The 27,204-nt window shown below is 43.8% G+C and overlaps 1 protein-coding gene across 2 annotated transcripts in view; it reads right to left on the bottom strand.

The window, feature by feature from the left end:
- Positions 1-1,014: 1,014 nt before the first annotated feature.
- mpped2a (metallophosphoesterase domain containing 2a) overlaps positions 1,015-27,204 on the bottom strand; it is a 59,867-nt gene continuing 33,677 nt past the window's right edge. For both annotated transcript variants that reach the window (XM_068730864.1, XM_068730865.1), the window contains 3 exons: positions 5,340-5,455; positions 3,627-3,740; positions 1,015-2,853 (listed from right to left, as the gene is read on the bottom strand). In XM_068730864.1, the coding sequence (XP_068586965.1) occupies positions 2,735-2,853; positions 3,627-3,740; positions 5,340-5,455 (349 nt within the window). In that variant the 3' untranslated portion in view covers positions 1,015-2,734. The remainder of the gene's footprint in view (positions 2,854-3,626; positions 3,741-5,339; positions 5,456-27,204) is intronic.

Here is a 27,204-nt window from a genome sequence, read left to right as displayed (position 1 = left end):
CTGATACACAATAAACAGCAGCCTCCATTTGAGCTGCAGTTCTAACGTTGTCATTTCAAATAATTTCGGATAAACCTCACAGCTGGAGAGGTCAACAGTGTGGAGAAAGTTTTACATTTCAGCTTTAACGTCTTTGATTTACATCGTCACAGCGGGGGGGGGAAAGCTGCTGCTGTACTGCCTTTATATTCATCTGTGGGTCAGGACTTTTAAGCATGTTGCTCTTCTGGCCTCGGCACAATCAGGACCAGCAGGTGTTCTGCCTGTAGAGGCAGAACACCTGCTGTGATATCTGGGCTGTGCAGATGAGTATACATTTATTTACTTTAGACATGTAGGCCAAGCCTGCGTGCAGCTGCGTCCAAGCTATGACCATCATCATCAATATTTACATAATATGCAAAAACGTTGCTAATGTCAAAGGAGCAGCACGGTTACTGGAAGTCAAAGTATTAATTTCATATTGTACTATCAGTTTGCAGATAACATAGAAAAGCTGTAATGCACGTTTGGCTGTTCAGTTGGCTTCCTTTACATTAAATCTAATATCGTATATCAGCCAGGTTTAGAATAAGTCTGTTCACATCAATCATACAGCATTTCCCACTCAAATGGATGTGATGACTAAAATCTAAAAATACTTGTAACTTGATATTGACTTTGATGAATTGTGACATCACTTGGACTTTGGCCTTTTGACCTGAGCCCAACATGAATAAGCAGTGATGCAAACGGGGTCAGATTCTGTGGAGGACACATAACGACTCATGCTGGAATCGGACTCGACTCTGGACTCCACAGCCAAAGCACCACCTCCGGCAAACTGCTCACCTTTCTTGTTCCAAGTAGCTTTGCAGAAAACCGTTTTGTTTTTTGGAATAATGTTGTGTTTTGGGGGGCCCCGTTCATGCAATGTACCACTTGTATGTACCATGATTAAAACAGAGAAAGTGTGAACTTAATGGATCACAATGGTCACATTTTAAAGATTAAAAACCGACAGCCTGAGCATGATAAGTAAAAATCTTGCAATTTTATTTGCATATAAAGGCAGCTAAATATATCACAATGAACTGAAAGAGAGAACTAACATTTCCATGAAGAGGGATACAATCAGAGAAAGAGCGAGAGAGGAACAGAGCACGGAAAGAGCATTTACAGCGGCAAAGTTGAGACAACTATTGGCAACATTTTTTTTTTTTTGTGCTAGCAAGATTGCATTTACACACAGTGCAAAATTAGAAAAAGAAAGCAATAAAACACAAATACTATCAGAGTTACACTTTTAAGGACAACTTTACCAGGTTTAGGCAGGCGTGTTGTTGGCTACAACCAGCACCTGTTGGATTGTGACTCTGACAAATTTTCCTCTCTCATTCGAAATGAATGTCTACCCCACTGGGAGAGTCGATACAAAAAACATTAAAGAAACGTATGAAGAGCGCCTGAAGGGAGCATTAAAGAAACATGTCAATTATACAGGCGCATACAGAAAAAAAAATGCACCAGATTATTTTTTTTCCGTCAAACACAACTTTTAGTACAGATGTTTTACAACATGAATATATAATATATATATATTTTTTATACATACATTTTCCAAATTAGATCAGAAATCCATAGCGGGGGTGTTACAAAGTTAATTTTTGGGGCTGTAATTTGATAGCTTTCCGTCCCTGCGTTAGTCAGCTGTTGTTTTGCGGGGTAATAAATAAGGACTTTTCTCTGAGCTCGCAGAGAGTGGGGCTCTAGCTGAGAACATTAAAGCTAGTTTAAGGCAGCGTCCCTGTCAGCCAATAAGAAAAGAGGAACTGACGAGAAAAACAAAACAAATAAAAAGACCTAAACACAAAATATCAGATGATACAACATAAAACAATGGCATCCATTGTCCGGCCAATGCAAACCAAACATAAAGAAATTGTACAAATTCACAAAGCATCATTTATCTTACAGATCTGACCAATATTTATCAAGAGCAAGATTGTTTAACCACAAAATCCCTCAGAAAAGGAGAATACCGGCGTCACTCACGACTTCACGTTCCCCCCAAATTCATTTTGCATTGCATAAGTATGTAGACTTTAACACTTGTTTTTTAACAAATGTGACGGTACGGAAGGTCGGACAGGACAAGAGTGTAAATATTCCTCATGTTTTCATGTGATCATGAAATTGTAATTTTTGTGATAAACAAATTGACAGATTATGTCAGGAACGTGAAAAAATATAAAGTGTTTTCCTGTAAAATAACTTCAAGACGTGATGATCCCAAAACAAAAGAAATCATATCACCGCTCTGGCTTTCTTCTGTTCTGCACTAAGGCAACGTGTTTTTAAGGGATTACTTCCTGGTTGAGGTTGTTCAACAGGAAGCGGAGCGTTACATTGAGCTGATGTTTAAGTGCCTGATGAAATTGGGACAAAGTTTCTTTATGGAAGTTGTTTCTCAGACTCTGTGTAGAAAAATTTAAATCTGAGAGGGAACACAGCATTGTTAGCACAACTAGAAAAAAAATAATAAAACACCGATATTCTCCTTTAACCCTCCCTGACAAACTCCCCGCCCCACGTCTCCAAATCTTCCCAATCTCAACTCAGCTCGGAGAAGACCAAAAGTTTGCAAAGAAACACTTAGAACTTTTTTTTTTTTTTAATTTTTTTTTTTTTACTCGACATATTTATAGAAAAAAAAAGTAGTTTATGGTTCCACCCCCCCCCCCATCCTCTGGTCTCAGGAGCTGGAGGGGTTGGGCAGGTCGAACACAATGGGGGGGTTGGTGGGCTGGAAGCTGACGGTGCAGGTCGACGCGTTGATGAACGACGTGTAGCCGTCCGTCATGATCCCGTAGCCTGGGGGGGGGGGGGGGGGGGGGGAGAAACAACCGTCAGCAACAGGTCACATTCAATCACCTTAAAAACTTTACAGCCAGAGACAACGTCTCTGATAAACTGTTCCCCCAAATCTCTCATTTGTGCGCTCAGAAGACCTATTTCTGTAACTCTTTAGCAGTTTGTACCATTGACTTTTTAAGAGTTTTCATGTTCAGGTTTCTCCTTTATTCCACTTTCTCGTCTCTGCACTAATGGCAATGAATAGCTTGGGTTTAATACAATTAGTAATTTGGGTTTTTAGGGATTATTATGACGTTTTAATGATATTGTGGAGTCAGTTTACTAAGATTTTAAAGCTTTTTATAGCTGAAGATGTATACACAGTAATGCTAGTAATGTTAAGTAGTAGTAGAATGTATTCACATTACTATAAGAAGAGGAAAGAAATGTGTTTATTGAACGCATTAATTAGTAATTTGAAGACCCGATATTTTTGGTTGGATTAGATCTTTTTTCCCTTTTATGGTAAATTTAGTTTTTTTGGAATAGGCTATATTGCAGCGTACATACGCCTATCAACATCTTTACATAAATCCTGTGTCCAGATTTTTAACAGAACAAGTTCAAACATACAGCGGCTGTATAACGTTCCTTTATCGTACAGACTAGAAAAAATATATTTTCTGAAATACAGCCAATCAGAACAAAGTCAAACAACAGCGTCTCCACCATGTCTGACCGCACCGATCACTGAACTAGAATGAAAAGTTCATTTCATTTATTCTCAGTACCTTCGTGTATGCCTCCGAAGGCGTGAAGTTTGGGTCGGACCCTCTTCTGCACCGTGTTGAGCAGCTCCACACAGCCGACCCGCTGCAGCTCCTTAGGAACCCAGTCTCTGAAACCTACACAGACAGACACATTAGTCGTTTTAAAATGCTCGGCTCCCCAGAGAGTCTTGCTTGTGGTTTATACATTTCATCAAGTTCCTCCATTACGCCTGCAATGGATGTACAGAACTGTAATAAATGAGTTCAAGTGAAGCGGCAGCAGAGAAACCGCACCGAGCGCCAATGAAGACAAACGGTGACGGGCAAGGAACTAAATTCTGAACGTTTGAGCTCCTGCAATGAGCCCTGCAGGCACAATTAAGTTCAGTAACTGCAAGAAGGTGTCTGAGATGCATTTTGCACAGACGGTAACCTTTGTCAGCTTTTGTTTAACTCTAGGGATTGAGATTACATTTTTACTTATTGAAAGTTTTTGTTGTAAAATCCTGGTTGTGATTCCTGTCATTTGGTTTGAGTTATTGAAAGCAAAAATCATCTCTCTCTCTCTCTCTCTCTTTTTTTTTAAAGCATATTCAGGCTGCCATATGCAGTCATTTGTCCAAAATGCTGAAGTAGCATGTGATTCTTTTTGTTAAATATTTACAATTAAGAAACAGATATTCTCTCATATCTTGCTGCTCACAGCTTGAACGTCTGCAGTCTCCTGCCGCACAAAGTCCATATCACATCCACACAGGGTTAGTGGTATACAGCCGTTAAGAAACAGTAACTATACATACATTTTTGTACTGGTCAAGTATCAGTGTTCCCTATTCGATACACAAGTTCAGGTATTAAAATCAGTATCTGGAGGGAAAGAATGGATCCAAACATCTGTAGTTGTTACATATTGGCAGCTTTTTCTAGATCAGAACCACCTCTTGATACTCAGCTCTGTAAATAAGTGAAGACCTCACAACTGTTCATTTACTGCCCTTTCCACAGAAAGAGATTGCAAATTTAATAGCAATCCAAACAAATTCTGGCAGACGAAAATTTCTACCACAGTCGTACAACCCTGATTTTCAGTTTTTGGAGAGCCACCCTACATCTTCAACCGTCCCCCCCCACCCCAAAGCTCTGCTCTGCTCTCCCATGGTCTCTCTCCAATCGTTTGCAGCGTCTGTCACACTGGTGCAAAATCGAGTTTCCATGCAATCAACTGGCCACAGCGGCTGCAGCAGCAGCAGCAGCAGCAGCAGCAGCAACTCTCCGTAGGCGAGAGGGAAGGAAATCACTCAATAAAGCCAGATGGAGAGCGCAAAAGAGAAAAAAAAACAACTGGGGGAAAAAAACAACTAGGAGGAAAACTGAATCAGTCTGTAGTGAAAACCAAACAATATGTATTTTCTTTTTCATACAGTCAAACACAAATATTAAATCAGCTCGTGTCCGAGGGCTTCGCTCCAGATACTGGTGGATTTATATGAAAACGCACACATCTACACACACACACACACACACACACACACACACACACACACACACACACACACACACACACACACACACACACACACACACACACACACACACACACACACACACACACACACACACACACACCGCCTGCTGCGACGCCTCCAGTGGCTCCATACAGATTTCGCATAATGAGGAACAACCTCATTAGATATGGTGATGATGAGGGCGCTGTGATTGGTTAATTGGACTCACCGAGCGGAGGTCCGTGGGTCATCAGGATGTCGATGCCTTCAGGGACGAGGTTCCATTTATCCAGCAGAGACTGACCCCGAGGCAGGTTGAACCCCCAGCCGTTAAACCACGGAGTCCTGCGGAGACGGAGGGAGAGAGATCACATTAACATTGCTCCGGAGACCAACTCTACCGCGATTACGGCATTAAGCTAAATTGATATCTGGAAGCAAAATATATTACTGAATTTATGCAGCTTTTCTTCAGCGTGGCGTTTCTTAAAAAGCTGCAGAAAAAAACTCTTGTTATTATCTTGCTCCCGTTTGCCTAAATATTAAATTCTCTTCTTGAACAGTTTTTACAGCTTCATCCAGAATCTGTTTTTGAGACGCTGATGCATGTTAAGGAACCAACGAGGCTGTTATTCTGCCAGGTCGTCTTGACCTAACGTAAGCTGAGTGAAAAACTAATTACAATAGGTTAAATGTATACATTATGAGCAAAATGACAGGCTGTGCACACAAAGACAGAAGGCTAACGGGTTCATAAGATGTTAACAATGCAAACTTTGAGGGAATGGAACTGATTGTGGCTTTTATTGTGAAGCAGCAGCAGGAAGGTGGCTTGTGTAGAAGTGCTTACCACATAGCTATGATAGATCACAGTAGAAGAACAAATCACAATAAATAAATACTTTGTGATATATCGTCAGTTTAAGAGTTTAAATATTGCTGAACCGTTTAAATACCGTATTTCTACCATTATTTGTGCAGCAAAGAGGGCTGGATGCTCAAATGATAAACATTTTGTTGTATTGCAGTTTTTATACATGGAGCCTAAAATAAGGATCACGCCACAACAGGATGCATGTAAAAAAAAAAAAGAACATGCATTTGCAGTATATCGCTGTACACTTGCAGGTTGCCCACAGCATGCGGTGAAGATGAATGAGAGGGTTGGACGTGAAACAAACACCTGTGATTGGTCAGACTGTTTAGAGAGCGCTTCGTTTGACGCACCAGAGTTGGAGCTTTAAATTCAAAGAGTCACAACCAAGTTTAATTCATTTTAGAAGCCCGACACTATACGACTGACTGCTCAGGCCTTCGAGGAAAAAAAATAAATAAGTGAATTTCTAAGCAGCAGGGAGCCACATCATGTTGTCGACCCCCATCCCCTCTGCTACACGGGCTGCAGATTGATTGACAGCAACCGGGCCACCTCCGGCAGCCTGGATGGGAGTCTGCAGCTTCAGGGTGACAGGCAGCATCTCAGCCTTCCCCGGCAGACACAAAGAAAGCCTCGATCTGGCTGACTGGGAATGAGGGATGGCTGGATGGATGGATGGATGGATGGATGAAGGGGGGTGGGGGTGGTGAGGGTGGTGAAAACGGATGAAGAAATAAAGCGAACCGTGCAGAGACGTTAGATATGGGAGCGGAGGCGGGGAAACCGAGGGGAGAAAAAGAAATCGAGTAAAGGCCTGGTTGATAAATTGAGCCTTCATTTATCACAATAGTTGTAATGGCAGAAGAAGGCTGACAACAGAGGAAAGGAAGATAGATTATCACCACATAAAGCCTCAGTATATAAGCTGACCTACTGCAACAAGACTCCAAAAGAAATCTTTTAACTTTAAAATTTGAGTTTTTGCAGCACAGAGCAGCAGAAGAGCCGCTGATGAAAAGCTGATTTTGGCTCGGTTGTTCCCAGGTTACTTTGAGGTCGGAGCAGCCTCCAGTCACTTAGCGGTGGTGCTGCGTATGGTATTTGACCGAGGGGAAATCAGGGCTCCACGAACATCAATAGGCTTTGTTACAGTGAGGGATGGACGCTCCGGCGCTAATCAATACTTAGCGTTCCACAGGAGGGCCGAGTGGGGCTAACCAGGGCCGTTTTGAAACCCAACCAAGCTCCTAAAGTATCTGTTCTCTAAGTAAGACACCCCTTCCAAAACAAAAATCCCATTAATACAACATGGTGAGAGAAATGAGCACTATAATGCAGTCTGGTTTGGGTCTGGTGCTCGAGCAGCATCGACTGTTTGTGCGCTCCGTCAAAAAGGAGGCGGCGGCAGAATCCGAAGCCCGCTCTTTGATTTGCTCGCTCAGTCGTCGCCTCGTTCTCTCGCTCGGTGGAGAGCTGAGAAATGAGGTTAAAAATGAAATGTGAGGAGCGCACGGGGGAGTGAAGGCCACAGACTCAACTGATTAATTAGAACTAATCACACAAATCGGAGCTAATGGAAGTCTAATGGATTACTGGGAAGACTCGCCACTTCATGGATGGAAATAGGGCTGCTGCAGCGGCGGCGGCCGTGGAGTGGAGAAACCTAGAAAGCGGTGAATCGGAGCCGAGTTGGCCTGGTCGGTCGGCTGCACACAGAAAGCACGGGCAGGGGATTTGTCTGGCTCTAGTTTTGACTAATAGCAACAAGGCAAAACTTTGAAAAATGGCCAAACGTATTTATTCCCCCCTCCCCGACTAAGAAAAATAAATCGTGGTTTCAGGCAGCGAAAACAAATAAATAGCTGGAGCGTTGATTTCGCGACCGTGTTTCACATGTTTTCTCCCGCATAAACACATTCATCTGGGAGATGAAACATGACCCCCGACATGAGCCGTGGATCCGCAGCCAACCAAAAAGGTCCTGACTGAATGCAGAGCGCGGCGCTGCAGCTCGACGCCACAATGGCCCCATTGTCGGCTGTCTGCCTATGAAATATACCTTCCATGCAAGTGCATTTGTTAACCTCCGCCAAGATTAATGACATCCCGGTCACATAAAGGAGAGATTGTTTCCTATGTGGCTGTGACACAGGTTTTATTATACTGTACTGCTGTGTGTGTGTGTGTGTGTGTGTGTGTGTGTGTGTGTAGTGGGCAGAGTGCACGTCCACCAGCATCTGAGTAGGATGTGAGTGTTGAACAGAATGTACGCTGCCAGTGTCTCAGTCTGTTCTCAGAGTGTGTGTATATGTAGACCAGCGTGTGTGTGTGTGTGTGTGTGTGTGTGTGTGTGTGTGTGTGTGTGTGTGTGTGTGATTAGACTACATTCGGAGGCCAGTCTCGCCTTGACACTCGCCATCTGGAGAGCGTCGCTGTGGCAACAAAGGAAAAGCGTCTTGAGGCGGGCACAGTGGGAAGTAAAACACAGTCAGGGAAGTAAAAGCAGAAGTCAGAGAAAAGAGAGAATAGAAAGGATGAAGGAGAAGATGATCAGAGAGGAAATAGATCAAAAAGAGGAGTAGGAGGAGTAAACAACGAGGGACGATAACGTGATCATGTGTTTGCGGTACGATTGCTCAAAAGTAGACCAAACAGGGCATCAAAAGGACAAAAAGCCGGTAACCATCGTAACGGGGACATTTAACAACCCACCCCCTCAAAAAAAAAAAAAAAAGAAGGGAATTAAACTGTGGTAACAGGTTAAAAAAATGTGCAGCCCTGGCCGCCTGCCGAGGTGAAGCAGACAGAAGCCATTTAGCCCTCGTGTGCAGAACGTCGATATTCAATTAGGCCGCTGGACATCATTAGGACGGCGGCGCAGCGTCTCTCTGGGCGTGACACCGCTCTTAACCCTCCGCTCCCCCGAAATACCCTCTCTGGGTCCCTAGACACGGGGCTATGATACCCCCCTAATGCCACACACACACACACACACACACACACACACACACACACACACACACACACACACACACACACACACACACACACACTTCATTCCTCTCATTACGCCTTTTAATCCGACTCCTCCCTCACTTACTGGATCATTTCAACAATTTTCTTACAGCTGACTGAATCAGCGGTTTCTCTGACGTTTTTGTGTCACGGACCCTGAAATCATCTTGAAACCTCCTTAAAGGGGCAGCGCAATAAATAAATACATTTTATGGTCTTGTTGTGTATTGTAATTGTACTGATATGATCATAAACATGTTAATGCTTTACCAAATTCTGTTGTTTGTTTCCAAATTAATTGTTAAAAACTTTTGCTACAATAGTTGATCATCAGAACAAATGTTTTCCTTCTTTCCAGCTTCTCCAAGTGTGTCGATTTTATACTTTTTGTCAGTTTTAAATAATTGTAAACTGAAGACCCTGGAGAGTGAATTTCGGTCATTTTATAGACCAAAGAGTTGAATCAATGAAACCATAAAACAATCTGCAGGTTTATCGATTTACTGTTGAATCTTATCATATTGATCATACATACATGCAATGAGTAAATTGTTTACAAGAGCACAAAATCATTCATAGATCCAGCCTCTTAATTTTGATTGTTACATTAATTTAACATTTTTCTTCAAAAACAGGAAGACCTACGTTATCTGGTGATTTATGTCTCTATTCATAACGCAGAGAAGAAATTATTGCCATGTGACTTTTTTCCTACATCATGACTAGATCGTATCATATGTTCATGTCATATTTTGTAGCTAAATTCCTAATTTGATAACTTTATGTGCGATTCTGCTAACATTTACCATATTGTCGATAAGGTCGAGTCAATGTTAATCATATCGCACCGAACCACAACAGCAGTGTTCGTACAGACCAGGTCTAGACCGCACTCTTTAAATTAGAGACCCAACACTTCCCCCCCCACGAGCGACGGAAAAAACCCCCCTTTGGCATTCTGGAGCTGCACAGTAGTGATCATTTTGTTTGGGCTACAGATTCTCAATGCTGTTCTTTACTCTCCTTCTGACCTGCTGTTTATTCACCGACTGACTCTACAAATGCTTTTTTATTCCTCTCTTTCTGCTCAGCAAGCTCAGGTCAACCGCTCTCTTACCCTGTTTGTGCACCTGAACACACACACACACACACACACACACACACACACACACACACACAGACACACACACACACACACACACACACACACACACACACACACACACACACACACACACACACACACACACACACACACCGGTACCTTCATTTACCCTGTGCAGAGCAGACTGTTTACCAAACAGTCTGCTCAGCCACCTCTGGTTGTGTCTCAGTCAACGAACAGCTGAAGCCCAGCCGTGCAGACTCTCCAACAAACACTCAAACTGCAGAGATGAGGCAAACACTGTCCGTCTGTGTATCTTCACCTGTAAAGACCTGGACTGTATTCATTTCTCAAACTGAACGATTTCCCCGTCAAACATTGTTACAAGCTTTAAAGTCTTACGTTCTACAAAAGGTCCTAAAAGGTCTGCCTGCACCCACTACAGGCTGCATTGTCCATGTTAAAGACTCAACAATATATTGAAGATTAAGTTACTTAATGATCACTAAGGTCAAGATCAACAGTCTTAAAGTCTTGCCAGTTCGTACTGAGATGACGCTAGAGGACATAAGCTCAGACTATGAGGAGAAGACATGTGGTCAGTAAACTTCATGATAATCTGCCCATCATAACTATTTCCGGTGTACAAGTAAAAAAAACTAAAATATGAGGATTCATCCTCTAGGAAGTTAATAAGCAGAGTAGATTTCAAAGAAATCATGCAGCTTCTTCTAAACTTTCCAACTGTTATCGGATCAAACTGATCAAACGCTGATGGTGAAACGAGACCAGCAGGAGAATAGTACAACAACAAACACACAGACGCGTCTCTGCAGGGCGAGCACTGTGCGTGTGTTCTTGGTCGTGTTAAGAGCAGAGATTAGATCGAAACATGTCTCAGGTAAAGTATGATCCTCCACCCAAATCCCAGAGAACAGCTGCACCATGGGATATCGGCCCCGGCGCTGGACGAACAAGCTGCACGGTGACCCGCCCAGAGATAACAGGAGAGAGAGGGAGAGTTGAGAGAGAGAGTGTGTGTGTGTGTGTGTGTGTGTGCAGGTTCAGCGATCCATCGTGTCTGACCTCTGAGTCAGAGCAGCCTCAGGGTCAGCGGGGGGAGGGGTCTAATTGATCAACCTGTCAGAACCAATGAGGAGGGCCATGTTAATGGGACTTTTATAAGCCCCGCGGGACGCACCACCTGACACTCAGAGCTCTATGAGTATGTGCAAAGCAGAAACTACGCCCTGTGTGTGTGTGTGTGTGTGTGTGTGTGTGTGTGTGTGTGTGTGTATGTGTGTGTGTAATCCCAGAGCCCAGGTAGCCTTATTAAAAGGAGCCAAGTGGAGACTCTGGCTGGGTTTTGACAAATGGCCTCTCAACGCCAAGGCCACCTTTGCAAACTTTGGGGACGAGGTAGAAGGCGAAGTCGCAAGGGTGAAGGGGCCGTGTATGTACGAGTGTGTGTGTTTGTGTGCTCCGCTCTGCCCCAGCACTAATAACCTGTGCCTAGTGACTGATGGAGTGTGGAATGGATTAATCTTGCTGCAGTCATGCTGCCAAACGCAGAAGCGCTGAGGGTTAGCCACCAGACTTAGCCCGCTTAGGAAAGGCTACAACCATGGGGACGGGTTGGTTCACACTCACACACTCTCACACACACACACACACACACACACACACACACACACACACACACACACACACACACACACACACACACACACACACGCACACACACACACGCGCACACCCTCCCCAGGGTTAGTCTCCACGCTGAGATGCAGCCAGCTGCAGTTTGACCTGCAGGCCGCTAATGTAAAACAAACGCTGCATCAGCCAGCAGACGCTTCGCAGCAAACACAGCTGCTCTCAGCGACCCGGCAGCTTCCAGCGGTCCACTACATGCAGGTCTGAGTGAAGACGGAGAGAGACGGGAGTGGAAGAAAGGGAAGAAATACATATATATAGGGAAGAGGAAAGGGCAAGTGCCCAACATTGTAGCAGGAAATCAAATCAGAGCAGAGATGTTCAGAGTGCATCCCCCTGCCATCATTACATCTAAGAGACTTCCTTCTTAACAACATCCCTTATCCCTTCGTCTGTCTGTCTGTCTGTCTGTCTGTCTGTCTCTCTGTCTCTCTCTCTCTCTCTCTGAAGTGGGAGATACAGCGGATTAGCACAGACATCAAAGTCATCTGAGGCTACAGTAACCGAAACTGCCTGTCTGGAAGTGTTACTCAGTGTGCACACATCTGCCCCGAGTCCTGCCATGCGGTGACGCCACTCAATATTGACGAAGCGTAATAACAATTTAAAACACAATATGTTTATGACATTAGTGTCTGTGTGTCTGCAGCAGAGTGAGGGAGTTCACTGTGGCACCGAGTGAAGAGCACGATTGACATGTAGCCACAGGCGTCCGACAGGTTTCTCTACAGAATGTTTTTTGTAACCAAGATTTACCAAAAGAATTATTCAAAATATGCAAAAAAATACTTTTTCCACTCAGACCATCGCTTCTAGTTGTGATCTGTGACATTGAGCCAAATGACCTAAAAGTTTCATCAAGTTTGTTAAGTTTTTCTTGCATGAATCAGAATAATTTGAGGCGCCACAGTTAGAGAGAACCACAGGTGGTGGAGAAGAGCTCTCAGTACCTGAAGCTGTGGCAGGTTTTTCTTTTTATCAGATTTTCTGATCAGTCAGAAACTGCTTTGAAATAATCTCCAGTGCAACCGCAATAAATAACACAACTACTTCACACGGACATTCAAGACATGCGGGTGCAACGCTGCCTGTGGATGTGGCAGGTGGGGGTTCGGGCGGAGCAGTGAGGTGTTGTGGGAACACGGATGTGTCTACATGCCAACATGGAATCCAAACACTTTGAAATATGGATATGGATCGTCGAGAGGCCAGGCAGGCCTGAGGAAACTGGAGACCAGGCTAAGAGCGAGAGGGGACCTATTCAGAGAGCCTGTATGGGGGCAGGGGGCCGAGACCCATTCAACCTGCCCCGAGACGTAGGGACAAGGGTCCCATTACCCTCCTCTAGCCCCGACCTCCGTGAACTTGATCCTGGGGAACAATGTGAGAGGGGGGGGAGGGGTGGGGGAGTGAAGGGAGGCAGGTGGGAGGATAATATCTCTGGGAAATGAGCGAGCTTTCCTCAGTGACAATAACTGACAGGCATGGTTTCATTTCCCAGCTCTGCTCCCAAGGATCCAGGGCTGAAACGGGACGAGGCGATCTGAAAACCAAAATGAACGCACTCCGTTACACAGGTGTGTCTTTCTTTTTACAAAGCTGCACGCTCGCACTGCTTTTCTTCCTCAGCACAAAGACTAAAAGCTCCAGGTCTGCAAGTCAATTGAAAAAAATTTAATAAAAGAAGAAAAAGCTGTTTGAACATCTCAAACTTTCATTTATGACATATACAAAACTGAGAGCAGAGAAGAGATGAAAGAACATTATAAAAAATGACTATTGTGTGTTCTGGCCTCTGCGAGTCATTGTGCCGATACAGACTGAAGGTCTACTGCTCTTCAGACAGGAAGGACAAACAAACGAAAAAAGACTTATTGAGATGCTTCGACATAAATTAGCCTGGAGAGGTGACATTAGAAGCTGCCGCATTCAGACTTTAAATCTTTGTTACTTTCATAAAAAGCCAGACTGTGTCCAAAATCATTCACTATTCAACATAACTATTTCTCTACAATACTCTGCATTCTTCTTCTACTCTGCAGTACATTGTTGCCTTTGTCATGTTAGCCTTCATTTAAAAAGACCACTAACGATTTAGCAGCGCACATTATCCAAATCCAGAAATATAGTCTTTTATCGCTCCACATTTCTTTCTTGTCAACACCTGGTGCCTACATTACCCACAATTCATCTCCATCCCCAACAGATTGCATCCAGTTTACCTTTACATTACCTGCCTCTACATGTTACTCTTCTCTCAGGGGTTTGTGGTTCGACTCTTTTCTGATCGGTCGTTGCAGCCGGTGGCTCTGAAATAAAGATATTGTTGTTTCCTATTTGAGAGTTTGATGTCCGGTGATGAAGGTCTATGACTGAAAGGTTGAATTTTCAATCAACTTTGTGCTGCCAGATGCTCACATCAGGATTTTTGGGGCCGATAACCGATCATGGGAGCTATTTGAAGCCATTCCTCCGCACCTGTCAATAACCAATTCTGCTCCTCTCCCCTGTTCGTGTGTGTGTGTGTGTGTGTGTTTGTGTGTGTGTTGTCCACGATTCCAGAAAGATTTCAATGTCCCTGACAAATGGGAGAAATCCCGGTCAAATATTATCTGTTTAGTGAGCTTAAAAGAAATCGACAAGGCAAGCTGTAAAAAGAATGACATCATCATTCTTTTCGGTTGAGCCACGGCATCAGCGGTCTCCGTGACTTCGGGCTCCATCTCACGCTCGCCTGCTTTGGTTTCCGGAGGGCTGTAGCCTACCGAGCATTTGGAAGCATCATTAGCCCCTTTCACACACACAGAGACTCTGCAACGCCGCTGTACAAAAGATCCTTCAAGCCGGCTTTGCTTTTTCACACCGAACCAAATAATGGCGCTATAATGCGGCCCCAGAGTTTTCGCCGGAGCAAAATTAAAGAGCTGGCGAGAGAAAGCTAAAAGACTATTGAAAACGTTTCAACTCAGAATGGATGCGTGATCTGATCAGCTTTTCCAATCCGCCTTCATAGAGACCACCAACCACACTGTTTAGAACGTACAGCGACTGATAACGATGGATCTGAGCACACTTGGAGGGAAGAAATGGAAACTCAAGTTTGACTGAATCATGAATGCACAGTCAAGAGGAGAGCATTTTGTAGGAACAATTATCACACCATATTCAGTATAGTAGACTCCATGTATCCCACAATGCAATGTAAAAAGTAGTGAACAAATATTGGTCAATACCGAGCCCATTACTACGATCAAGAGAAACAACATCTAACAAACGTTGTGCTGCAAACAGCATGTGAACTGTGTGAACACAGTGCTGGTTGGTAAGTTCAGATTTCATTCTCAATAAAATGCATTCATTTTAGAAGTTTTAATGCGATTAAAGATTCAAAGTTGCAAAGACATTTTGTGCCGTGACAATGGCGTGAGCCAGCACTCAATTATGTTCCATTAGTTACTAAAATACTCTTATTATATAAATATTTTATCACATAAAAGGTGCCCTGGTTTGTTTCTCCTCGCAGCTTTCACACTAGTTGGCTTTTTCTAGTCTCAGTCAGATGATGAGGAAAGTAACTTCATTAACAAAGCCCGCTGCAGGCCGTTAAATGACAACGCTGCTTTGATTGTATTGGTATTTGTCAGTGTGGAATAACTCTCCTCCTGAGGATTAAGAGTAAGAGGGCAGCAGGTTACCACAGACTCCTGTCAAAAGCCTGGGAGCACACCGCGCCTTGTCCTGACATGACAGGCCAACCAGTTATTGCCGGAGAGGTGAAATGTCAAGGGGGGAGGACGAGGAGGGGGTGTTAAAGGCAACAGGAAGGGCCAAAGGGTCAAGCCAGCGCAGATGCATGGCACTCTGTTCGCGGTCATTGTCTCGACCTTACAACCAGTGGATGCTAGCCGGGACACGGAGACACAGTGGCAACAATAGGCACAGGAAAGCACACAAACTGGCATTGTTAGTCTCGTGGGTTTGTATACAAAGAGCCGGAACACAGACAAAAACAAAACACACAAGGCTGAACAGGGCAGCCTGTACAAAGTGGATCAGGAGTTGTACAGACGCACCCACAGAGCTCAACAGTGAGGTCCAGGAAGTTAAAAGGGAGCTCGATTATCAGCCGATTGTGGATTGATCATTTATGCTCCTGTAGAAGCCACAAGCCCACGAGATCAACATCGTTTCACCCCAGAATACTGAAGTGAAATAGTAACGTCGCTGATTGGTTGAGCTGGAATGTTTATTTCGCCTGCAAACGGCTAGTGAAGTTACTCCCGGGTTTCAAAACGCTACAACATGGCGGCTCGTTTGGAAACTGTTTTATCGCCAGTTCATCGAGGATTTTATCAAACGTCAGTGGATCGAATTAATGGGAATTTCACTGTTAAAAAATACAAAGTTAATTAGAAATTCAATTCTTTTGGTTGACGGTTTATGGCTAAAATCAATGGAGATGTAAGATTTGCTGGTTGCAGCCCTTCAGCTATCAAACCACCCGATAAGTAATTTCACCTTGTCATAAATTTGGTACATTCCTTTAAATACGTCCCCTAAATATAACTTCCTATTGTTGGTTGTTTGCCTGCCACCGATCACTGAATGGAGGTCACAGTTTGCCCACCTTCTTAATTCATGACCCCACATCCCTGCAGACACCCGGGTGTTCCTGCCACCCACATCGGCTGCCTAAATTCAGCCGGTGGAGATAAGCAGAGTCTCGTCCTTGCCACCAAAGCTTCGCTGAGGTCAGCAGGAAGGGAGGGAAGTGCTGCAGGACAAAGTGAATGCTATCACCGCCGAGCAGATACAAGTAGGTAGGCTGCCCTTCTGTTTATGGAGCTGTCGTTACCGCCGTGATTGATGGCTCGCTACAGACAATTCACATCTCCCTCACGGGCCACATAGTGTGGTGGGAGACGACGTGGGAGAACTAGAGGTGTGCGAGATTGTGCTGGAAAAACAGTTCCAGCTGTGCAAATGTTAAGTCCATTTTAAGTGGACAGATGTCCCACACTGTGAAATCTCACGTCATCAGTCCAATTAAATCAACTTTCAGTATTTACTTTCTGTCACCAGATCATTTTTGCAAGTTTCAAGTGAGGTGAACTTTGTTCTCGTTATCAAATTATTTCACATACTCTATTAATTCCTGATTATTCCCCCCTACATTTTACAAGGGTTGAAAACATGATAGCGTGATCATTTTTCGTCACTCAATGAAATTGTTTACTGAATGGAGCTTGAACGGATCATAATGAAACTCAAAGCATCCTCCGTTAACGTTAGCTGTTAGCTCAACTATTTACCCAAGCAGGTCTGTACTGAACCACTGGCTGCTAAAAGCTAACGTTACCAGCTCTCTGCCCATTTCAATTCGATTGTTGCTCACAACTTCGCACCATCAGGGAAATGTTTTTTTATTCTTGTTAGAACGAAGGGACCCCGTTAAGTCACTCGAGCCCCGGTCCCTGATAAGATACCGGCACTACTGAAGAAGAATGAGTAACCTACTGCAACATTTTCATAATTTTGGCATCGACTTGTTACCAAAGTATTGGTTCTTGTGACATCCCTAATAGCACTTTTGAGGTTCAACACTGACGTTGATTTTGCCCTTTCCAGGTCATCCTAGAGGGGTTGGATGGGGTCAGGGGTCAAGTCAAGTTTGTCCAGACAAAACTCTTCTTTACAGCAGTGTCGCCACACATGGTTTAATTATCTTCAGTGAGTATACACGAGTATAATCATAAGGTGATGTGCTATACTCCATAAAGAAGACCCAGCTTTAAGTGCGGACTGCTTTCAAAAGGAAAAATAACAGAGTGAGCCTTTGCCTCACCTTTTATTTTTTTTCCATTCCACTCAAATCTTAAATCAATGTTGTCTTCCTTCTAAAACATGCAAGAAAACTCAGTGGAGCTTGCACTTCTTTTCTCTCCATCAAAAAAAAAACCTTCAAGCACTTAGCATCTCTACTGTTATATCCAAGCTTGTTGTCATTGATGGTATTACTTATTCATTCGGAGCTTCAGCTGTGCCAGCACTTAGGTTGGTGACCTTTCACACCAAACTCTGCAGAGAATAGTCGGAGGGACAGTAAGGTACTCTTTGAGCTGAAATCTATGTTTAGGTAGAAGGTAAAAAGTGCAGCTAATGCAGGGATGCCACACCTCAGGCTACAGCAGCTGGGGACACTTCTTCTGCTTTTCAAATATTTATCCCCTCATAGCGTGAGACACAGCGTGGGACAGAAAACAAGACGAGACCTGCCAGGTCCAGGACCTGCCAGTGTACACACACACACACACACACACACACACACACACACACACACACACACACACACACACACACACACACACACACACACACACACACACACACACACACATATAGACACCAGGACCAACACAGCAAACAGAAAAAACCAAACAGATGGGAAGATTCAGATGTCAGAGACATACACCACGACCGACAGTGTTGATAATGATGAAAACCCCACTGCTGCGCGTCTGCTGAAAGAGCAGCCTGGAGTTTTTAGCATCTCCTCTGTTGAATGAGCAGGTAGCCTGAGGTCGGGTTCAGGGGAAGCGCAGGGGACCGTCTGCTGACAGATCGCCTTTACTCCCCGGCTGGTTGCTGCGCCATCTTGGGCACCCTTCCAGGGGATTGTGATTGCATTTCATAGCCTCGAGCAGCCACCTCATGTCATGAATCCCTCCTCATGTCGCAGACATCTGGTTAGCTCTGGGCTCTTCTAAACTCCCCTTTGCTGGATTGTTTGATTAAGCCTGCATCGCTCCTAATCATACTCAGAGCCCCCCCCACCCACCCACAACTGCAGACCCACGCCCTAACTGCCTCAAAGTCCCATGACAACTGCATTTTGAGTATTGCTTCTTAAATTTGACACATTAGTTCAAACAGAGAGTTTGGGTGAGACGTAAGGCAACTGAAAACTGAATAGAGTGTTTTTCATCGTATTTAAAAGAATATGAATAATAAGCATTACTATAATATATACACTAAATAATATGAATATATTCATTGAATTTCAAATACAAATTTGGCTTCCAACAATTATGAAATCAAGATAATCAACATGAAGCGATTATTGTGCTCTCGTTTTGTCCCGTGTTGTAAATCCTTTAGAGCGGTGCAGCTCAAAGGGACAGGGAGGGAGCTGGCTGGCCTTCGACAACGCGTTTGATTAAATTGTTTACTAGAGCGCAAAGCTCTTCGTAGATCCTGCCTCTTAATTGTGATGTAGAATGTAGGCTACAACTTTTACCGTAATCATGTTAAATAATCGAGCAGCTCTAGAAGACATCCTTTAAGTAAAGGTAGTGAGTCAGCCCTTCTCCCCGCACCTCATCTGCCAAGTTACTTCCACGTTATTTCGAAGGTGCTTTGATTTATTTCAACTTGTACGAACACATTTTGGTATAAAATATATTGCCGCTGGTAGAATCAATTGATGACACGTCCCCAAACACCGTAGGATGAATTCCCTCCCACTTGGCTTGCCTGCAAAATTCAGAGCAGCATGGAATCTATTACCACTTGCTCACCTGCCCCATCGCTAAGCTATTCCTTATCAAGGTGACCAACCTGCGGAGCCATTAGCTGCGAGGCTATTCATTTCCTGTTGGTTATGCCGTTAACGGGCGACGTGGCATTAATTCTGCAGGTACAAAGGGAAACGTGACCCCGTTTCAGAGATGTTGATGTGAGCCGGTGGCGCACCACCAACACACTGCTGCCGTGTGCTTAACGGGCCTCAAAGGGGAAAGAGACTTTCAGTGTGTTTACACAGTGGCATCTCTGAGCTGGTATTAATAATAGAGCCACTTAGCATTCAGAGGCACTGGTCTCAGCCACGCTGTTTGTTTCACAGGTCATTAAATTTATGCCGCAGCCCTAATGTTCATTACAGCAGCAAACTGGCCAGGGGTCTGTAACACTCGCTCACTGTCTTTAATCCCCCGCTGTATTCCTAACTCCGGCTTTCTTTTCATCGCTCGCTCATTCTCGCTCGCTCACATCTCAGTCCATTTGCTTGACAACAATCTTTTCCAGGTTTAATTAAAAAGGATTGCGCCAGTGTTTCCAGGTTTCTTGTGTTGATTTTCCCCCTGTTTTGACCAAGTTATTATTCAACCACCACGCACAGGTACTAATGTTTCTGAACAGCCTTCACAGGTGTGGTTCTTTGACCTGTGAAAGATGTAGCTGCTGCACAAATCTGCTGCTGCGAGGCCAGTTCTGCATGTTTCACCTTCGTAGGCGATGCTGGCGAGAGGAAGCTGATCCCCGCTCTGGCTTAACGGCTGTTAATTCCACTTCCACTGTGAACAAACCAAAGTCACCGTGCTTCCGAGCTGCAAGCTAACAGAGGCTGGAGGTCAAAGTGTTAGACAAAAGACACACACAAAATGAAAACTCATTAATGGCTTTTACAGGGACCGGAAAATAGCAGGGATATACATTAGGGATGCACCGATTTATTTGGCCAAATGTTGATGTTGTGTTGATGTTTGCCTTGTTGACGGACATCTTTCTAGCGGTAATCAAGAGGACATGTGCCAATGGCAGAGGCCAATGTTTATCCGCTGTGAAGCATCGATATTGCGGCGGCTAAATGTTGAGTTGGTTATTTGCGGACTCGGACAACAGTAACCAGCTGCTGACTCGGAGAAGAAGCCCCTGGCTGGACTCGACTGTGCCATGAAGACGGGTGCCGTGCAGCTCCTGGTCCACTCGCTAGTTAGAATAAATGTATCTGGCTTTGTAAATACATTCTTCTCACTGAGCAGGCAGTACAGCAGCTCAAAGGGCTTTTAATGCAGTTACTAAAAAAATAACCTTTTCATATTAAAGGAGTTTATATTAAAGATATAAAAAATAGACAAAAACACCGGTATCGGCCAAGAATTTCACAATTTGTACATCCCTAATTATGTAAGCTGAGAAGAAAAGTTAGAGAAAAGAGTTTTTGAGTCCTTTCTTTTCCCCCTTTGTCATTATTTTCTTAAAAATCTGAACCTTCACTGTCCTACGCTTCCTCTCTACTCCACTCTTCTATTTCTATTCGCCTCTAATCAGGTGCTTCAGCAGAAAAACATCAATGCTAACCATCACACACCTCAAAAACATGAACACGCTTCCGTCGGGCAAAAGCAGCAAAACAACAGTCCTGACTGGGGGGGTGGGGGCAGATTTAGTGCACGGACCAGGTGGGGGGGCACATTTAACACACATAAATCAACACTACGTAAACTCCCGTTGCAGCAACAAACAGCAGCCTGGTCCCACAGGATCCCACCAGCCCCCTTCATTATTCCTTAATGCGACTGATTATTCTCTTTAGAGAAAAAACAAAAACACAGCCACACGGTCCTGCAGGAGAAAACAAATACTTTAAGGAGCGAGCAAACACTCTGTTTAATCAAATTAATCCTTTTGGAAATGTAGCGCACTTTGAAGGCCGACTGTAAAACCAACAGGAGCTGAACCGCAGAGAATAACAGAAACGATTCCTTATAGGAAGAGGTTTTGTGGGTCAGATGCTGACTGTTAATGCAAACAGTTCTCTCCACCGCTTAGACTCACAGGACCTACTGTACATTCCCAGACTCACTTCGCATCAAGGATCCAAGGATGAACTAGAAAATACACAGGGACTACACCACCTTTTTAAAGGGGTTTGCATATTTCTCATCCTTTCCAAACCAATATTTCAACATTTATTCGTCACAAAACAAAGATATGAAAGCACCGGATTTCCTAGTAACTCACGACAAGCAACCTTCTTTGAATCACATGTGCCTAAACCGCAATGGATGGTTGTAGTTGTAAGCACAGCTGACAAAACCTGGACTGGACTCAGTCTGAAATGCATTCACTAAAATGAAGGCGAGGGTCTGGTGCACTTGATCGTGATGGATGAGACGCTGCAGCAAAGAGTAAAGCAACAGCAAATCAACTACATTTTTGTCTTAATTTGTTTTCATTTCTTCTTTATTGCTGGATAATTTGTGGAAAATGACAGAATAAACACACCAGCATCACAGTAGGAAGTGTGGAGATTGAATTCATTCGTGAGGAGCAAACTTTGAGATGATCATCTGAAAATGCCATAAGATGATAATAAAAAACTAAAAAGGTAGGTAGATAAAAGGTATGACACACAACTCATATTCTATGAAAAGTTAAGTTTTTTGTTTGTTTGTGTGTGTTTCTTATTCAACATATTTTACTTCTCTTTGACAAGAACAAACGCAACATTTTGTAGAATTGATCAGATCTAAATCACACTCTTTTCTGACTAGATGACCTCACCCTGTGTGTGTGTGTGTGTGTGTGTGTGTGTGTGTGTGTGTGTGTGTCTTTGCATGCGTCCGTTATCCCTTCTGCACGGTCCGTCCTGAATCTGAGCTTTCGCTGAGGCTCTGCAGAGCTTCAAGTTGTGTGACCCTCTAATTAATGCTGAAGCTGCCACTGAAGCCCACCAGCCTCTGGGTCAGAGGTCACCACGCAACCACTGACACAAGCAGGTTAGCCACTGTGAAACGCTCTGAAAGCATCCCCTCCTCCATCTCCTTAACCTGTCCTCCCCCACTAGTCCCAGCTTCTCCTTTATCTATCTCTAAACCCAATTCCTCTCCCAGGGAAAGAAAAAAAAAATACACCCGCCTCCACACATTTATCCACTCAATGACATGGGAGCGAAAGAATAGAGACAGAATAGAAAAGGAGGAAAGAGGGAGGGGAGGAAGAGGAAAGGCTTTTCAGCAGAACATCTATAGGAAACTGGCACTTCAGAGCCCTTTCAGCGCGATGAAAGAGCGGGGACGCCGCTTCGGAGGTGCAAGGCCATCATCCAAGGGCCAAACATGTCACTGGAAAAATAAATACTGTAGGTGGAGAGGTGAACTTCCCCGTCTAGCTCCCTCATATGAATGATCATATCTGTTCACCAGAACAAAAGGCATGCTGTTGAACTTTGCGTGTCCATTCTTTTAAAGCAGGTATTAAAGGATGTTGATGTTGAGCTAGTGGGAGCAAGTGTGCTGAAGAAAGCCATTCATCATGCTCGAAAAAAAAAGAAAAGAAAAAAGGTGTCAACCCGAGTGTAAAAGAGTCCCTTGTTGTATTTGATCAAGCACAAGTGAGCCAGAGCTTGTAAACAGAAGTCACATGGGCTCAGAGGTCTCTTGTTATAGCAGCATGTCGACCCCGGAGGTCAGACACTGCGGGCTGCAAAGGAGGAGAGTCAACAGCGTCACATGGTCACTGCAGCTTCATCTACAGCGGTTTTATACCTCCTCCTCCTCCTCCTGCCCAGAAACCTCCTTTGAGGTCGTTTCCGGGAGTTGATTGGGTTTACATGCTCACTCCTGACAAACTGCACCGCTGCTCGTTTTCTTGTGGTTTATTTGATACGGACAAAGACAAAACAGACACTGACAAACAGTAGCACACAATTACAATGCAGTATATCAGATGTGAGGCTTCTGTTGACTTGAAACACCCACGTAGGAAATACACAAAAATTTAAGTTGTAGAGATGAGTGACGTGAAAACTGGCGTGGACGTGTAGCATTTGTGATGACATGCAGTCAAAAAAAATGCAAAATGTGTATTTAAATCAGGAATCATCTGAAAATAACCCCCCAAAAAAAAAAAACAATACCAGTAATCTGACCTGATATTCAATGAAGTCAGTGGAAAAACATAATTTTTTTTAATGTGCATAACCTTTTACTTTGCTATAGTCTCTATGGTTATTTGCATAACCACATACAATTGAAATGATTATGAAATGAAAGATTGTATCATATTGATAAACAAAATCTTGGCATAAGTAGGTTTAATTATGTATTATAAGCGGCTTAGAGCTAGTGTTAGGAAGTTAAACGGGTCATAAATCCCTCTATTTTATATTGCTGTGAAAACGAACAATTGTATATATTCAAGTTTCTCACCAAAACCTACATTTTACAAGATTACATTTGAACATATCACATTCATAGCTATAATTTACCTTTGCCTAATACTCATTTTTATGAATAGAGCATGAATGAACGTAATTCAATGGAACCTCCTCACGTTAGCGGTTAGCCTCCGGTGGAGCTAACGTTACTGGCTCTCCTGCCAAATTCAACATAGATTGTTTTTGTTGACAATGATGCATTATAAGGTTACCGACAACAAGAAAGCATTAATGCCAATCTGTGATCTGTATAAGTCATCCGTTACACCACTACATTCAGACTGTACCAAAACATAAAGTATGAGGTACAACGCGCAGCCCTATTAGTCAGAAGTTAGCAGATTATCTTATTTCTGTGAAAGATCAGTGAAGAGAGAGAAAAGACTTGGAAACTTACAAAAATAAAAATGGCAGGAAACCCGTCAACATGTCTCGGTTCAGACTGGAACCGAAATTAGCTGAAGGTGAGATGCATTTCCCTTTAGCCCGGCGCTAAGTGTCTCGCTGCTACAGACGGATGTGTTCCTCACACGTGTGAAGAAAATCAAGGGATTCCAGATAAAAGATGGAAACCATATCAGGTGAAAAGAGCCAGAAGACTCCCTCGTCAAAAAGACGGAGGCGTCGACATCTCAGACAGCGTCAACCGAGCTGTGTCTCACACACACACACACACACACACACACACACACACACACACACACACACACACACACACACACACACACACACACACACACAGCAGCGATTACCTTCCAGCCGGCGGCTCTGTGTGTGTGTGTGTGTGTGTGTGTGTGTGTGTGTGTGTGTATTGTAACCACAGTCTGTCCACACATCGTCGGGGACAACACACACAGATCTGACCTCCGAGCAGCGCCAACAGTCTGCTACACAACTAGAGAGCAGAAACACACCAGCGGCTGAAACACAGCTGTCGCTCTCCATTATTCACAGAGCGCTCAGCTTTTTTTTGGCTTACATCACATTAAAAAGGTGGGAAAACCTCACAAGAGACTGTATTGCTGACAAGACTCAAAATGATTCATCGTCTTTTAATAATACTGAGAGACGAGCAGAGGGTCAAAGTGACGACGCTGATTGTGACTTTTGCCTTTTCAGTTTATTGTATTTTTTAAAATCTCTTCTACAACGCCGCAGTGCAAAAGACAAATGGCTACAACAGAAGATATACTGCACACTTCCAATCCAAAACAACAATCAATACAGTCCAACGTCCTGATGTCTGGAGATGGTTCCAGATCAATACTGAACTAAATGACTAATCGTTCTTTTATTGGATCCACCACAAGTGTCAGGAAAATGTCAACACAATTCTCAAAGAGTCTTGATCTATAATGAAGAAAAGAGGGATTTGAAATGGAGCGGAACAAAGCAAAGGAGGATTTTTCCCTGCTGGAAGTGTTTTTTTTTTTTTTTTTTCCTGTCTAAGAAAAATATTTGGGACACGATATATGACGAAAAGGACAACGTCTTGTTTTTTCAAATTTGAGATCAGTTTTGAGTTCAAGTTAAATCGCTTCATTTTCACAATAACGGCACCTTTACTGAACAAACAAAAAACAACAACAACTGTCAACGCCAGACTAAAGCCCCTTTCCCATTGGACACAAATCTACTAGCATCTGGCTTTTGTCATCAGTGGGAAAGGTTACAATCAGCATTCATTCTGAGGACAAATGACTGCAGCAGTCACAGTGATGGAAACACGACACCCGGGTGGACACGCCAATGTTTCCAGTATATATATATATATATATAAATATAAATAAATAAATAAATAAATAAATAAAATAGAAGTAATTGTAACATGTTCACGTTAAACGTGACAAACCAGAAAACCCCCCCGAAAGGTATACTTGTCTTCTATTCGGTTTTCCCGTGTTTAAAAATACGCGCTAATTTCGGAGGAGAAGCGACGAATTAGTGACCTTTTTTTTTCTGCATTGAATCTTGTGTTGCGGCCTGGATCCAGAGCAGCGTTTTGGCTGCGTCAGCTCTTTTCCTGGCCCGACAGTGTTTGATGGAGCTGCCGGCCGTCGTGTGGCAGGACCTCTGGCTGCCCGGCCGGTGACTGATGCACACGAGGCCACGGAGGAGAGCTTTATTAAACGACGGCGAGGACCCATCACTCTTCCTCTGACATATTGGGGGCTCACCTTGGGGTGGGGGAGATTTACTCAGTCTGTATTAACACCTCTGTGACGACGTACAGTGTGTGTTGGTTGGTTTCTAGTATGTTGCATGTAATGTGTGTGTGTGTTTAGTGCTTATGTGCCTGTGTGTGTGTGTGTGTGTGTGTGTGTAGAGTCATTTAGCAGGGAGCGCTGTGCGTGGCGTGCTGTGATAAATCCATCACTTAACCCTCTCATTCACTCCTTTAACACACACACATAAACAAAACACACACGCTACACCTGCAGACCTTGACAGCCTGCAAGAACAAACACACACCTCCTCCTCCTCCTCCTCCCAGCCTCCATCACCAGCTGAAGGAGGCTCCGTACAGTCTGAACCTCCCCACATCCGACTGCCTGCAGCTGCACCAGCACCCATGGGTGCATAAAGCAGTGCCAACAACAACAACAGCAGCAGCAGCAGCAATACACACACACACACACACACACACACACACACACACACACACACACACACACACACACACACACACACACACACACACACACACACACACAGCAGTAGCGTCCACCGCAATCCGGCCCCGTTAACAGATGCTGGACGATTTCTATTTTACACTCCATTAAGTAAAGGTGTCACATTTAAACATCAATAAATCATTATCTCATTAATTCTGAAACACTACTGAAATTAATGTGACACGACTGTCGACTGAAAACATTTCATTTTCAAAAAGTGCTGCTTTTGTTGTCGCTTATTTAAACCTTTTTTATGGGTTTATCTGATACATTATGAAAGCCTTGCCTTTGGAACAAAAGGTCCTCAGAAAGGGCTAAAGAAAAATATTGATTCGGTTAAAAATCTGCATTTCCTTATCTCTTTGTTATTTCTTATCTCCATAATAACTCCTGAATTAAAAGGCTATTTTAATAGGCATATTTAAAACAAACAATTACTGTTTGCCTGGATTTCAGTGGGAATTAGACCCCGACAGTGTTTTTCTTCATCAGCAGGGATGGACTGTATGAAGCGAGTTCATCTCGACCCCCCAGCTGCTACTCTGCTTCCAAAGACACAGCGGGGGGGACAGTTTGCACACTTCTATTGCTTTAGTCGGTGTGCTTGGCTAACTGCTAATGGAACTACCAGAACATATACAGCCGATTGTGGGGTTCCATTCAGCAGTGTTCCTAGCACACACACACACACACACACACACACACACA

The sequence above is a fragment of the Cebidichthys violaceus genome, unplaced genomic scaffold (assembly GCF_023349555.1).
Source record: "Cebidichthys violaceus isolate CVI_PGR_0920_01 unplaced genomic scaffold, fCebVio1.0.p SCAF_5, whole genome shotgun sequence".
Lineage (NCBI taxonomy): Eukaryota > Metazoa > Chordata > Actinopteri > Perciformes > Stichaeidae > Cebidichthys > Cebidichthys violaceus.
This window is presented reverse-complemented; position numbering and strand designations above follow the sequence as displayed.